The 17,175-nt window shown below is 35.8% G+C and overlaps 1 protein-coding gene across 5 annotated transcripts in view; it reads right to left on the reverse strand.

The window, feature by feature from the left end:
* Nucleotides 1-17,175, reverse strand: part of LOC150104450 (DNA-directed primase/polymerase protein-like) — a 369,024-nt gene that overhangs the window by 181,216 nt on the left and 170,633 nt on the right. For all 5 annotated transcript variants that reach the window (XM_090395149.1, XM_090395148.1, XM_090395150.1 and 2 more), the window contains exon 5: nt 13,899-13,945. In XM_090395149.1, the coding sequence (XP_090251275.1) occupies nt 13,899-13,945 (47 nt within the window). The remainder of the gene's footprint in view (nt 1-13,898; nt 13,946-17,175) is intronic.

Here is a 17,175-nt window from a genome sequence, read left to right on the forward strand (position 1 = left end):
GAATGGGTTGTATGCAGGCTAACTAATTTCCAGACTGTATAATAAATAATAGTGGAATAAGAGAGATTTTTAAAATGACAACAGAGTGAGAGTCAACTCTGTTGCCTTTCTATAGAACCATCCAAGGAATTTGTAAATGTGCAAATGTGCCTCTTTCGGAAAGCGTTGAATTACTACAACAGGAATTTCCTTCAAACATTGTAAACGTATTTGATTTTGTAATAAATTCTGGTTATTTTTCATTTAGAAGTAAGTTTTATCAACAAATTGAAGGAACAGCAATGGGTAATCCTCTTTCTCCTGCTATCTCCAATTTCTTTATGGAACATTTTGAACAACGTATCTTTGACAACATTTCTCCCAGACCTACTCGTTGGTTCAGATACGTCGATGACATTTTTGCTGTATGGAATGGCTCTTCGGATGAACTTCAACAATTTCTCACTAAGTTAAATGCATTTCATCCTAATATCAAGTTTACCCTAGAAGTAGAATCAAATAAGCAGTTAGACTTTTTAGATCTTCTAATTCTTCGCCAACCAGATGGTAACCTACATTTCTCGGTTTATAGAAAGAAGACTCATACAGGCCATTATATCCATGCGGAATCTCATCACCATCCCAGTCAAAAGGCAGGGACTATTAAAACACTGGTTCATCGGACCCACTCCTTTTGTTCTTCAGACGATCTTTTGCAGAAAGAACTACAATATATAACTTCTTCCTTTCTATCTAATGGTTATAAGAATTGCTTCATTAAAAGAACTTTGAGTAGTTTTAATATGTCTTCCTCTTCAAACACAGAAGAAATAATGCGCATTACTATCCCTGATGTACAAGGCATCAGTGAACGTATAGCAAAAGTTTTAAAACCACTGAATATTTTTGTTGCCTTTCGACCATTTAGAAAAATCTCCACCTTTCTCACTTCTCCTAAGGACAAGCTTCCACATCTTAATCATCCAGGTGTCAACAAGATTCCGTGCTCTTGTGGATTATCTTATTTTGGACAAACGGGAAGATCTGCCTCTATTCGGTTAGAAGAACACAATCTTATATTGAATACTTCAAACCTGAAAAGTCTGAACTTGCAGAACATGCCATCTTCACTAGACACAGAGTTCACTGGAGAAAGACAAGAGTTCTTCACAAAAGTCAGTTTCTCATGGAACGCCTTTATAAAGAAACACGTGGAACTCTACTTCATTCTCCTAACTTAAACAGATCCGACAGCTTACATCTATCCCCCTTTATGGGAGATAATATTTTACAAATCAGCTAATCTTTCCTAACTTTGTACTGTATTGATTTTTTTTTCTTTTTTTTTAAGGAAAGTTATTGACCTTTTTAGTTATCTTACACCAGCTACTTAGGTGGTGCTTTTTTTGAATTGTCAGTTATTGTTTAATTTGAGCTTAATGTACTGAAGATGCCTGTGACACACAGGCAAAAATTATACTATTAAATAATCTTTGTATGCGAGTTTTTTTCGTTTAATTTTGTATCGATAAGGAGAACATGTAGCCTGCTTATATATTTCTGAGAGTGGGAGGTTGCACTCAGTGGGGAAAAACAGTATGGAAGAGATTGTTTCAAAGAAATACAGGTGGATGGAATGTAAGTCCATTGCAGACATAACCGACGGAAGGAGGACCCGAAACACACACAGCTGTTAACAGACCTTCAGAAGAAAAGGATTGGGTAACGTAAAGACCTTTGTTGTATGTTTAAATGAGACAGAATTTAATGTTAGATCATATTAAGTGGACTATAATAAGGATTGTAATTTTGAGATAGAGTAATTCTGTTAAACAAAGGAATGTCAGGAGTGAAATTTTAGCTGCATGTGACTGAGATTATATGTGAATATGATATTTTATAGATCATTTATATCAGAATAGTAACGGTTTGAGGAATGTATTTTAATGTAGCAAGAATTAAGAGTTTGATTTAGAATATCATAGTTAGCTTGTTTTAATGTTGCATAGAGTATGAGTAATTGCCAAGTTGGTCTATGAGTGTTTTCTTAAATTAGTATTGAGTAACTAACTTAGTAAGAGATTTTGTAAAGCTTAATATCCAATTTCAATTATAGTTGTAAAGTGAATTTGTTCCAATAAACATGTTTTATTGTATATGCCTGTTTCGTGCTTGATTCAAGAATTCAAATTACCACTTGCAAAAATTTAGAACCATAGCAGGAGGGAATTTAATGAGAGTGTTTGAGTAATAGATTTATTGGTCACGACTGCAATTAGAACCAGTATCTATTTAGTGCATATTAGAATGAATGCCAGTTAACCTAGGAATATTTCCCTGAATTTTGAATAAGCTCATATTATAGGACTCTGGCTGGTGCAACAATAAAAAATAAATTTGCTAGTGTCCGAAAAGGAAGCATTCCTAGGCAGAGTTGAGGAGGGCATTATTAAGGAAGTAAGTTAGTATATTAAATAACAATAGCGAAAGAAAGAAAATGAAGATACAACAATGCCGCAGCGGACAAAGTTATAACAACTGTCTTCAGCAACTGCCAACCAACCATTTTCATCAGCTAACATCCTCCTCCCATAATCATTCATTCTTCTGCTAGCCATATGTCGAAACAGCTCTGGGATTTTTCTTGGCCTGATTGGCTAATTTTTGATAATACTGCACTTTTGTCCATATGAACTGAATCACTCTCCTGGTCTGCTCTGATGCAACTCATTATTACCCTTAATCTCATGATACCTCCATAAAGCTTTTTTTTCCAAGACTACATATTTAATCTCTTTGTTCATCAAATTTTAATGTTAGTCAGTGACCAAGCAGCATCTGTCTACAAGGTCAATGATTATAAAAAAATAGGAGACAACTGGGAGTTATAGCATAGAAAGAGAAACTGGCTGAAGCCGAACTTTTCTTCAATGCTACAGCTTCCAGTTATCTCTTAAGGTTTTTCATAATCAGTGGCCTTGTAGTTACTCATACATTTCTTCTTCTGTGAAGAAGAAATGTATGAGTAACTACAAGTAACGCCAGCTACAAGGAGATTATCTCATGGTCACTCTCGCCAAATAGCATGAGATTAAACACTCCAATCGCATCCTCTGATATGATATGATTAGATCTCTAAAATCCTCTATCCTTGTCACATAATGCCTAAGACAGCTGTCCCTCAAGAATTTCATTTACCTTATTCCCAAATGCAATCCTTTCATTCAAATCAATATTACCATAATTAAAATCATACATAATGGTCATCCTTGTCTTCTTCATCAAGCCTATTACATTTCTTTGTCTCTACACTCAACATTCCCCAGCCTACAGCAACATTCATCTCATCTTATCAATCTCCACCATACACCATGCTGCATCCAAACAACTGCCACTGTTTTCTTCTTGTATCTCAACCTTGTTTAAATTAATTCCCTGATATCATCATCAGCACTTCCTTTTTGCCTTTACTATCCTCACAAAAGGCATCATACCCTTCCATTTCTATTCTCATCAGTCAGGATATTATTCTCATCAAACCATATTTCACTTATTGCAAGTACTTTTAGGAAAATAAACTCAATAAATGCAACAATTTCATCTCCCTTATTTCTGATACTGCTGGCACTTGTAAATAAGTACAGCAACTCATGCCTTGGTCTATAACCAGTCCTACCTGTCACCCTCTCTTGTGCAACTTTTCCACACCTGTCCCTATCTGCTCCACCTTTATAATCCTTTACCTCATCTTGCTCGCTCTCTTACTAGACTCAATTATCCCCAATGTATTTCAGGCCATTACTTTCCTATGCTGACCACCCTCATATCTGCATTCATTAATGCTTCTATAATCTACTCTCCTTAGATGGTGCCTCCCTGTCCACCTCAACTACAACCATTTCCATATCAAGATTGCATTCTTGTTCTCACAATCTCCTTTCACACTACTTTCCTCTTTATTCACAAAGCAGGAAAGTGGATCAGATTCATATGTTCCACTCCCCTGCTCTTTCACATCACCTCTGACTTCTACAGATCCATTGTTATAATTTCTTATGCTCTCTCCTAGTAAATTTCTCCTATTGATATGCACCAAATCCATTTAAATGCAATCCACATCACATTTATGCAATTTCTCTCATCCCTCAATGTTCCACACGTCAAATCACATCCCTTTCTCCTCCCACAGCCCTGTTAACATACCATTCATGGCTTTTGCACTCCTGAGCTCATCACTGTTGTACTCGGGTAAAACACTAAGTACCCTTCCTATTACTGTTGTCCACTCTCCTCAATAATCTCCTGATATCTATCTGCACATTCTCCATGTGACCAGCAAAATCATTTGTTCCCATAAAACCACCAATAACTCCCTTTCAAGTGTCCTTCTAACTTCCAAAACATCAATGACCCAGGCAGCAGGATAAACATCCTGCTGACTGGAAAACAGCCCTTGTTTATTCCTCCCTCCATCTGCCATAACTTTAACAACAGCATCACCACACTACACCATACTTAATTCATTCACTACCTCTTTTCTTCATTGTTCTTTCATTTCATTCTTTCACACTCTTCTGTTCGTATCCATCAAACATCTAATCTCATTTTGCATATGCCTCAAATTTTTCTTCAACGCTTGCATTTTCAGCATCCATGCTCAGTCGATTTCGATGATGCCTTTAGATGGAAAGACCTGGGTTCAAATCTTGTCTAGGAGATGTAATGAACCTTCATGAGGGCTTTTCAAATGAAGGTGAGGTAGACAGTCTCAGAAAGAGTTTTTCATACTGCAAAACAGGCAAACTGGACATTAGAACAGTTGCCATTAACAGACACAATACACTGGACTCATAGCCAGAGTTGCTTCAGCTGTAAATCCAAATCAATCAGCCAACCAACCTCTTTCATATCAGCAATCACACTAAATTCCACAATCACGTTGCATGCTTTTTTCTTGTCATGTTCTGCTCTAGTTTCTACAATCATGCTCACTTTTACTCTCTTTCATTTTTTCCCATATTTACAATCATATTTCAACACTCATTATTCTCTCGCTGATAGTGTTCTCAATTTTATCTTCCCTTCTGCCTTCTGTCTTTGTCTTATATGCACTCCTCATTACTAGCTCTCATTTAACATATTGCAGTCCATCAAAAACATCACATTTTCAGCAGATTCATACCCTCTCACTTCTATTGTTCAATTTCTCAAGCACATCCCCCACACCTATAAACTAAACTCATGACATCAAAACATCTTCAAAAAGTCTACACTGTTCATTCACCACATTTGATTTTCACACCATGCAGGTCATTGTTCTTACTGCCATTTTGCCTCTGTTTCCTGTGAGTTGCAATTACACGTGAACAGTAACCAATGATACTGATGATGAATGATCGATAATATTTTCAAACCTAACCAAGTTCAAAAGCATACAAGAATAAGAGTTTATAAAAGCTTTGGCAAGACTTTCTCTGCCGTATGAAAGTGAATTATGGACCATAAAAACTGCAAAAGAAAAAAATAATAGAAACTCGAGAAATGAAATTCCTGCATAGGACAACAGGCTATATATACTCTGGAACAAAAAAGCAGCACAGAAATACATAAAGAACTAAAAATAGACTCAGTATTGGACAAAATACACAAATATTGAAAGAATGGACGACCAAAAAAAAAAAAAAATTACTCTGATACCACCCAGCTGGAGGATATAGAAGCCAAGGACGACCAAGGAAAAGATGGAATGAGACTCGAACAGACTGGGCCTAAATCCTGAAAGGATGACAATGATGACAACAACAATTTGTCACCAGTATTACAGAAAATACAACTCATCCTTGGCTTGAGCAGTTTTATAGACAATTTTCTTCCAGAATCACTCAACCACATACCATGTTTTTCACTTAAACAACCTTGGCAAAATGTAAGTGAACAAAATATAATCTTCACTTACATAATCTCAAGACAAAATAGAACATAGTTAACATAACACAAAAATATAATATGACAGTTATGGCTTTGCTTGGCTAATATTGCCACTAAAAATTATCTGAATGAAACCAAAATTAAAATTTCAACGAATTTTAATAGAAATCCCTATTTGCCACTTGGGTAGCAAAGGGAGATAAGATCTCCACTCTTCAACAAGCATGCACTAGGTTTGAATCCCACAGTTGGCATGTAGCTCAGAATGTCTTGAGATGACTGAAGAATTTTATCACCACTGAGAGAAATGACCAACTTTGTTCATTAGAAACTTGCAAAAGGTCCCTATTTGGTCTCCAGAGCAAGGTTTCAAATTATCTAACCTTTAGCCCACTTTCAGTTATTTTCTGTGAGTGGAATTGACATTAAAATAGAATAAAATCCAACCAATTGTGAAATTCTTATATAATTTTAAATTTTCCAATCAAAATTATCTGACCAAAGCCATGTTTGAACTACATGAATACCCTGGTGCAATCCAAATCCCAAATGTCATTAAATGGTATCCAACCAGAGACAGCTGCATGTAAGGTGTAACTTCAACATGTGTAACTCCATTGTGTCCCTTTAAATGGTCTAAACTGACACAAATTCTACAATAGCTTGATAAATTTTTTCAACAAATACAAATTTCAATAAAATTCATCAAGACAATCCCACAATAACTTGTCAGCTTGGCTGGCTGAGTGGTTATCATATGCACTCGCCAATCAACAGGCTGCGGGTTCAAATTCCACTGTGGGCATGGATGTCTGTGAAGGTTTTTAGGTGGGAAAGCAGTTCCCAGAGTGTGACACGACCTCCACACTTAATAGAGACTTAAGAGCTTTGAAAATATCCCTGTTTGACTTCTAGAGCAGTTTCCAAATTATGTAAAATGAATAAATAATAGTTAAAAAATAACTGAAAACTTTAGCCTGCCCATAATACTAATGTATTTTACCTTTCACACACACATATCTACCCTATATATATAAAATGATAAGCCTTTTTATGTCACGTTTTTTGAAACGTTCTGAAACTCAGGGGCTACCCTGAGTGTCAAGTCATCAAAATTCGAGTCATCAGAATTCAAGGAGAACTGGCCTACCAGTCCAGAACTCAGGGGGGGGGGTGCTGTAGGTGCCAGGGGAGCGTAGCCCCCCCCAGTATATATATATATATATATATATATATATATATATATCAGTGGCAATGGGTGCCCATTTTGGTTGGGTGTGCTGTCATGGCTTATGCAACTCGTGCTACAAAATTCATGTCAGCTTGACTGCATGATTGTATTGATGTATGAAAGTTTTAAGAGTGTATAGCACATCAGTGCCCATCTTAATTGGTCTAATGCAAATGATTGTAGAATAATTTTGAATACAAATCTGCACAGAGTGGGGAACAACATGCTTTTTATAAGATAATGTATATTTGGTTGGTATATTTGAATTACTCAAAGGTGTAAAATTTGGAACATAATATGATGATAATAATTTCACACATTTTTGGAATAGTGAGGTAGTCGTTATGATTGGGGTTAATGAGGTCGATGAAGCAGGGCTTCAGCACTTTCTCTGTAGCAGCTTGTTTTCCCATTGGTGTTTTCAATTCCATATAAAAATATAAACTCACTGTTACCTATAAACCATCAACCAAACTCATATACAATGGTACCTTGGTTTGCGAGCATAATTCGTTCCAGAAACGTGCTTGTAATCCAAAGCACTCGTATATCAAAGCGAATTTCCCCTTAAGAAATAATGGAAACTCAGATGATTCGTTCCAAAACTCAAAAATGTTCATATAAAAATGATTAATACAAAATACATATACCTTCGTATACCTTATATATGCATACCTTTATATATTTTTATTATTTAAGTGTAATATACATAAAGTAATCGAATTTATTAATTACATTACAAATTACAGTAATTGTACTGGGTAGTTCGACTTTCATTGTCACTAATGGAATCACTGCTATCTGCTGACTCTTTTTCTTTGTGTGCAACTTTAACAAGCAACCTATCCAATGACACTTGCTTTTGTCTCCTTTTGAGGATTTCACAGAAATATGACATTGCATTGTCATTAAACAGATTCATCGCTCGCACTGCCACAGCCTTACTTGGGTGGTGCTTTTCTAGAAAATTTTGCACTGTTTCCCACATTTTACACACCTCCCTAATCTCATTTGAACAGAGGGCTGTCTCAGTCTTTTTCTCCTCCTCCATAACCTCTTGCTGTTGCTCGAGATGCAGATCCATCAGTTCGTTGGTGGTAAACTCCTAGCTATATTCCTCCACCAGCTCTTGAATGTCGTCCTCATTCACCTCCAGTCCCATGGTCTTCCCCAAGGACACAATTTCATCGACAACTGGCAGCTCCTGTTCATGAGCAAACCCCTCTACACAATCAGACCACAGTTTTCTCCAAGCAGAATTAAGGGTTCTCTTGGTGATCCCATCCCAGGCTTTATCGATGATCGTGACGCAGTTTACGATGTGGAAATGATTTTTCCAAAACTCTCTGAGGGTAAGGTTAGTTCCTTCGGTCACCGCGAAGCATTGCTGAAATAGTGCCTCAGTGTAAAACTTTTTAAAATTCGAAATGACCTGCTGATCCATGGGCTGGAGTAATGGAATAGTGTTGGGAGGAAGGAACTTGACCTTAATGAACACAAATTCTTCCAGTAAGTTGTCCTCAAGGTCTGGAGGATGAGCAGGAGCATTATCCATAACCAGCAAGACTTTGAATGGCAATTTTTTTTTCTAAAAGTTATTTCTTCACTGCAGGACCAAAGATCTCATTAATCCACTCAACGAACAAAATACGAGTGACCCAAGCCTTGCTGTTGGACCACCACATAATGTTTAACTTGCTCTTCTGACCCATGCATTTCTTGAAGGCTAGTGGATTCTCAGAACGATACACGAGCAGGGGCTTGACTTTGAAATTACCTCTTGCATTAGCACACAGCAAGAGGGTTAGACAGTCCTCCATGGACTTGTGACCGAGCATTGCATTCTCTTTTGCTGTAATGTAGGTCCTCTTTGGCATCTTTTTCCAAAAAAGCCCCGTCTTATTGCAAAACTTGCTGCGGTAGGTAACACTCAGAAACCATGAGCTTCTGGAACTCAGCAACGAACGCCTCAACTGCCTTTGCATCCGAACTCGCAGTCTCTCCATGCCTCACAACGCAATGGATGTCACTTTTCCTCTTAAAGTTATCAAACCATCCCCTGCTTGCCTTGAAGCCTTCTTCGTTTTCTGTAGACGTACCTGGCAGTTTACTTACGCGGTAGGCGTTCCATGCCTTTGCCTTCTCACAGATCAAGTTCTCGGTCACGGTATCACCTGCTAGTTGCTTCTCGTTTATCCACACCAAAAGCAACTTTTCTACATCTTCCAGAATACGTGGCCATTGCTTTGATACTCTCGTGACTCCTTTTGCTACATCTAGCCCCCTTAGTTCTTCTTTCTTCTTTAATACTGTGCAAATCGTTGAAGTAGACTTCTTATAAAATCTTGCAATGGCGGCAACTTGCATACCTTGTTCGTGCTTCCCAACAATTTCCTTTTTAACTTCCACCGTAATCATCTCCTCCTTCTTACCATCTTCCTTTTCAACCCTTTTCTTCATTGGGGCCACTGTTGTAGTACAGTTAATAAAGAACAGTCACTACATTTGGACGCAAAATAAAAAAAATGCTTTACACACACATACGTGGTCACAATGCTAGCACAAATGTTGACTACCGTATACAAATGAGGTATGCCGATTGAGACCAAACATGTGAGACGATTACCCACAATCCCAAGTGGCGTGTGATCACGTGACGCTCGGCAGACAAAGTGTATAGGTAATACTCGTATTGCAAGACCTCGCTCGTTTATCAAGTTAAAATTTATTAAAAATTTTTGCTCGTCTTGCAAAACACTCGCAGACCAAGTTGCTCGCAATCCAAGGTGCCACTGTATCTGACCTTTATGCTACCTTCTCTAAAAGACTCTAAAACTATCATCACTGATACAAAGTACATGTTCATGCAACTTGTCTTACTATTGACAAACAGGAAGATCTGTCAATAAATGCATCCCTAAACATCAAGATCACATCCGGCTTATCAAATCTCACAAATCCGGCCTGGCACAACATGGAAATGAATACAAAGAAAGTGCTGAAGCATCAATTCATTGACCTAACCTCAATCATAACAATTGCCTTATTATTCCAAAAGTGTGGGAAATGCATAACATAATCAACTGAATTAAATAAATTTGTAATCTGTTTTATTTTATCTATTTTAATTTATTTTTTGCTGAATAGTTTTAATCCATGAACAAACAACTGTCTAGAGGGATTCCAATTTAATGCATGTGTTCTACTGTTTCTTTATTCAAATTTCCGCATAATAATTTTAATTTTTACTGTGGTATATGTGATTTTATAGTTTCAAAACTAGTTAAGGAAATATGCTAAAAGGTACAACAAATTCACTGGCACTTCTCTTAAATATACCTGCAATGTTTAATGATATGTGCATTTTATGCAAAGTATACTGATTATTTTAGATTACTAAAAAAATCTTACAGCCATACAATAATATACAAGAAAATCATTAGCGAAGTGCTAATCTCTGTGATGATCCTTGATATACATTAGATTTTTGCTTTTGCACAAACCAATTAAAAACCAGAACGTGTTCAGTTGGTCTTGTACAGAAGTAGCAGGATTTGTCTTACTGTTTTCCCTCAAATTTTCCTTTAAAAAAAAAAAAAAAATAGAAAAAGCATAAAATGAAATTAACAATGTATATCGCCTCCAAAAATCAGATATAGGGACTATGTAGGTGTTATATAATAAATAACAGAGAGAATAGGATTTAAGTTGTTGCTGGAAGTAAAAGATAATAGTACTGTTGAGAAGTGGTTAACATGCTGCCTAGATATGATAATAATATGTCGATTGCTCAGTTGTAAGGCAAGAGGTGAATGTATGGAGTGAATATCAAAAGAAGTTAGAATGGTTTATGGTTGCATATGAATGGATTTGGTGTTGGACATATAGAACAGCTGCTGTTTGCTGAGAGCACACAGTCTAGATGAAGATGCTGTGGACAAAATTAGAGAGAGAGAGATTGCAAAGCAAGTTGTGGAAGGACAGAAGAATATGTATACAAGTGAAAAGAAGTGATTTTTGCAGAGAGTGATGGAATGCATAGAGATGGGGTGAGAGAAAAAGAGAGTGTATTATAGAAGCTAAAGTAAGGAGAGAAATGATGTTGGTGGGATTGTCTGAAAAAGAGTGCAACTTGTGTTTATGTATCAGCGTAAGCACATAAAATGTAAACATATAATCATCATCATCAATTTCCTAATATGTATCCTCAACAGGTGTTCAGGCTATTATGACAGCACTACATGATTAAGTTTACATTATTAAGAATCTCCTATCAACAATTTTCCTCCAAATTAGGCTATTAAACTGTTGTTGTAAACATATAAACTAACAATTTTATCCTATATGGGCAAAACTTTCGAATTTCAGTTTATTTGTTACAGAAATTCCTTCTTGAATTCACACAGGAGAAAGACACACACAAAAATGCTCTCTATATAACAGCAACATAAGTCTGTCAAATTCTTGCATCTTAAAATCACAGAACACAGAAGAAGAAAACATTATCTTGTCTTCATCCAATGAACTTCAATAACTTAATTCACTTTCAATATGAAGCAAACTCAACTGAATACTGAATACACTATTAAAAACATATAAACTGTTTTAACAGTTTGGAACAATTTTGGCTTCTATGTGAAAGCTTCTGGAAAAGAACTAAAATCATATCAACTGTTTCTAATCACTTATCAGATTGAGAATCCAAAATAAAACAAACTTTGCTGGGTCCATTTCTATATGAACTGGAGAGCTAAAGTTTCACTCAGCTTTAACAGAAATAAATATGGATTAATAACACGATAAACTTCACACACACTTTTTTTTAAAAGATATTCTCTTTCAGCTTTCCATTTCTAACTCTTCTTACAATTTCTGTTTAGTCTTCATATATTGAAGACACAAAAACTCCAAATTTTTCTACTGCTGTGTTATTTTTCCTACTTCCAAGTAGCTGATTAGCAATGTTCAATAACATTCTTTTCACTTCCACACATGATTGGAAATGCAACTGAGCAACTTCTGATCCAGTCCACTATTATGCACTGCCATTACTACTTTTAGCACTGTGCTGGAAAATGACAAGAAGAGTTCTTTTTATAGTGCAGGAAAGTTTATTTAATTACAATTTCGAAATGAAACAATAACATTTCTTCCTTTCACACTGAGGTAAGCACATTTAATCACCTCTGATAATACAGGGGTGACTTTTGCTTGATAACATGTTTTGTAAACAATGTTTGTCTAGATAACAAGACCAACTTTACAAAACTTTTCACAGCTCATACAAAAGTAATATTTAATCTAAATATCATATCCAAGCAACAAGAATTCAGTAGCCAAAGATAAAAATAATATTGAAAAACATCCTGTTCACGAGATACAAAAAAGAAAAACATTTAAATAACTATACAAAATAATACCTTATTATTAACTTAATGTGCATTCATTTTTATATTTTTTTAATGTGTGAGTTATCTGAATTTTAATACAGATATCCTACAACAGTATCTTCAACTGTAGTCAAGGTATTGGAGAAGCTGATTAGGAATAGAACATAGAATTGGGTTGACAGGCATACGATTGTTTATAATGATCAGAATGAGTTTGCAAAGACAAGTTCTTGTTTTAGCAATCTGCTTGCAATGTATGATAAGATGACAAATGTTTTGGATAAGTGAGATTCACATATAATGATATTCTTGGACAATGCAAATGCATTTAATAGATCACCACAAGACAGATTGATGTACAAAGTGCAGAAGATTGGAACAGATAACAGACTGGTTAGATGGTTTGGAACTTGGCTCTACAAACAATGAGCCACACTAGCAAGTAGTGTCCGATGGGACAGCGTCTCAAAAAAAGGAAGGTAATCAGTGGCATGTCCCAGGGTTCTCTTCTTGGGCAACTACAGTTTAACATATTTAATAATGTTATTTCACGTGGATTGACTGGCAATCTTCAGTTGTTTGCTGATGATGCAAAGTTGAAGAGAATTATAATGAGGATGTTAATTCCATTCAGGAAAATCTGAACAGACTTTTAGCTTGGACAAATGAGTGTAGCTGTAGTTTTAATGTTAATAAGTGCAAGATGTTGCATCTCGGATTGAAGCTTTATTAGGCTGTAACTATATTTGTGGAACCATGCTTCAGGAAGTGAATGAGATTCAAGATCTGGGTATGATAGGTGATGGTGAATTGAAGTTTAAAAAACATGTTGCAAGTTTTGCAAAGACTGCACATCAAATTGCTACTATTAATAAGGAGGTGGTAGTGCAACTATATAAAGTCCTGGTTAGATTGCATATAGCCTACTGTGCTCATTTTTGGTCACCTAGTTTTCATTGTGATGTGAAAATATTGTAAAAGCTCCAAAGATGAATGACAAGGTCATTACAGAATTCTGCAATGTTGGTTATGGGAAGAGTTCGAGAGAATGCAGATAGATGAAAAGGAAGTGATATGACATGCAAGAAATGAGGGAATTTTATCATATTAACAACTTCCAGGAAATATAAGAGTTAAAGGCGAGAGGGGAAGGACTACAGGCCATGAAAAAGGGTGCGAGAAATATATTTTTTACATACAAGAGTTGTAAGTGGACATATTACTGGAATGCATATAAGAGTGTTAAAGAGCTTAAGGTTCACTATAATAAATATGTTATTACTTAAGTGAGCTTCTCGCAATAAGTGAGAGGACTCCATTGATGTGAATGTGATAATAATGACAATAATAATAATATATTTAATTCCTACCTTCTAGAATAACTTCATATGTACATCTTTCCAGTGGATCCCTGGATCTAAAAACAGAGCAAAATAGGCCAATAAACTTTTCAAACTATTAAAAAAAAAAAAAAAAAAAAAACTGTAATACTATATTACACAAGCCGGTTGGTTTCTAGATAACTAAATTACATCTAAGTTTCTTAGTTAAAGCATTCGGTCTGGTTAGTTTGGCTATACTACATTCCTAACATTTAATGAAATGAATAAGCCCAATCATTTCAACAATATCTTAACTGCCTGTCCTCCTAAAGTACACGCAAAGAATAATCTAAACCTAGAAAAACATATACACAAAGATATATGAGTTGGGCATACATTCCATGCAAATGAGAGCATGAGTCTAAGTTTCAACACAGTGGTATTGTTGTGAACAGTGGCCCATGCTGAATGGGCTGTTAATTTCAATGCACTGTACTCTGTTGTATGCTATCCATATAGTGGTAAAGGCAGATTTATCCAAAAGACCTAAGGTAAACAACCCAAATGAATTAAATTTAAGATATTGTTATGAGTGACTAATCTGTGACTTCTTTATACTAAAGAACCTTCAAGGGAAAACATTCCTATTTTCAGCTGGCACTTATTGCACTGCATGGAAGCAACAATATATCCAACCAATTCTAAAAAAAAATAGAAAGTCATCAACAAGTAACTTCACCTATAGCTTATCAGGCTAATTAATAACCACCAGAATGGATTCTGAAACACTAGATTAATGACTAACCTCCACCAACACTGGATACAGCATGGGAAACTATTGTTATTGATATCTGCATTTGATCGTTTATGGCACTGAAGCTTGCTCAGCAAATTGCCATCCTCTGGTCTACCTTCAACACCCTGTAATTGGATAACAAGTTTTTCTTCTGTTATCTAGTGTCAGGAGTTTCTATAGTTAGAAGCGATGCCTTAACCAGAAGGGAGGGACAATTTTTTTTTTTTTTAGGTTGATTTGAATGTGATGTTGTTTGTGCCAGCAAACACTAGAGGTTAAGAAAGAGGAATCTAATTTTGCCTTGGAGATATGGGCAAAAGTAAGGGGAGGTGGAAGGAAATTTTCTTGTAAGAAATAAACCAGGACTGTATTTTTTTTATTGAATGCAAGCCTACATAATAAACAAGAATATTAAATGTAAATAACTTACATGAAAGCATTCTTTTTTTAATTTACATTTTTGCACAAAAATATGTTGACATTTTCTGCATTATATGAAAGTTTGCATAAAAGCCATTAATTCACTGCATGTAATAGATTGCTTCCACTCTTCAAGTTGCCTCACCAATCCAGGAGTGCCTCAGCACTGTTCTATTGCCTATCCTCTTTATCATACATACAAATGACTTAATGCCAATCATCACTCTTCCTTAACCAATATTTTAACAACAAGTCTCTTCCATAAGACTATTACACTTTTTTTATATAATCTTTGTCAAGTAGCTTTATTTTATCCTCCTACATGTTTCGCCAATTTTTCTATTGGCATCCTCAGGGAAGGAATTTAAAATTAAAGCTACTTGACAAAGATTATATAAAAAAAGTGTAATAGTCTTATGAATAATTGTCAAAAAAAAATTCGACATAAGTCTCTTCCATTTCATCCTCCTGTAGGACAAGAATAATCAGTGAACTTAAATGCTATCACAGTACATTAAAAAACATATGAACTGCTTAGGTAAAAATAACTATGGTTTTAAGGATGGAATAACAGCACAAACATACATGCCAGAAGGATAAGCAATGAAGATACAGAATCATACACTGTAACAAGGTATCATTTATAACTGAAGTCCTGGTGAAACATTTAAAAAAAGAAATTAAAAGGGTAATATTAATGATCAGTATAAATCAACACTACCTCCCATAAGAGGGATAAACATAGCAGCCATCAGATCTACTGAGATCAGGACAATGTAGGTTAATCTGAACAGAGTAGTCCTAGAGCATGGAGTAATATTATTATTATATTATTATGGCTTGACACCTCCAAGGAGTCCAAAGACTCATCAACGGAGGGCACCTACTCTACAACTCTCCTTCTCCACCACTCAAATCCACCAACTGCAGTGAACTGCATCATATACACCAATGCCATCTACTGTCCACTAACACCATTAATATTTTCACAGACAATCACAAACGTTCATGCCCATGGCAAGATTCGAACCTGCGGCCTTTTGGCTGGAGAGAGGATATGCTAACCACTCGGCCAACAAGGCCGGCAAAATGAGTGGAAAGTGTGCAGAACCTCCGTCTAAGATTTCAGAAAAACTTATATGGAAGTGAAAGTGGAGATACTGAGTAGCCTTTCTTTACACCTGGCTTTATATAAGTATATCCTTCAATTCTAAATGATAAATTACAATGGAGGAAAGGTATATATCCATCAGATCTACACCTATCCTCCATTTGTAGGAAGTAGTAGTGCTCAACTACTAGTTGCTACAAAATAATATCATTGATATTATTTTATTTCTTTCGGGGGACCCTGTAACCCCTAGAGAGCATGTCCCCTGGGTGGCAGATAGGGGAACCCACCATGTATGTATGTGTGTATATACATCTGTGTGTGTGTGTGTATGTGTGTGTGTATATGGTGGAGTGGTCTGAATATACTGAATAAGGACTCGTGGACAACAAGGGCACTCCCGTGGTCCCCTAGCTGGATCTATCCACTTCTTCTACTTTGAGGAAGATCCACTCACTTTAATCTTTCCTATAAGGCCTAATCAGCCAACTCTTTTTATTTTATGACCCTTATGCTATTAGAGTACTTGAGGACCATGGAGTCTTTCCATTTCTGGCCTTATAACCATGTCCCTTCTATAAACCTTTACTATAATTCTACTCTATTCTACTATAATTTACTCTTTCCCTTTCAATATACCCTATTCCTCCTATGAGTTGAAATTTGGAAGAAGGCTAGTTCAGTAGCCTTTAGGTAGCAGCCCTACCACTGAACTATCCATCGTCAGGCTAGTCACCTGAAATAGAGAACATAATTCTACTTTTAGGCTGACAGAAAAAGGTAATCGGAATGAATCTATGGAAAATGATCCTGGAATGGAAAAGGTAAAACAAAAATGGAAACAACAAAATATACATATAGCAAACTGGAATGTAAGAGGAATAGCATATAAAGAAATAGAATTAGACCTAATATCAAATGAAAGAAATTTTAAAATAGCAGTAATCACTGAAACAAAAAAAAAATTAAAAGGAACCATGAGAACCGAAAATTTTAAT

This window comes from Typopeltis vanoorti, chromosome 7 (assembly GCF_054136105.1).
Source record: "Typopeltis vanoorti isolate ZY-2024b chromosome 7, IOZ_Tvanoo_1.0, whole genome shotgun sequence".
Lineage (NCBI taxonomy): Eukaryota > Metazoa > Arthropoda > Arachnida > Uropygi > Thelyphonidae > Typopeltis > Typopeltis vanoorti.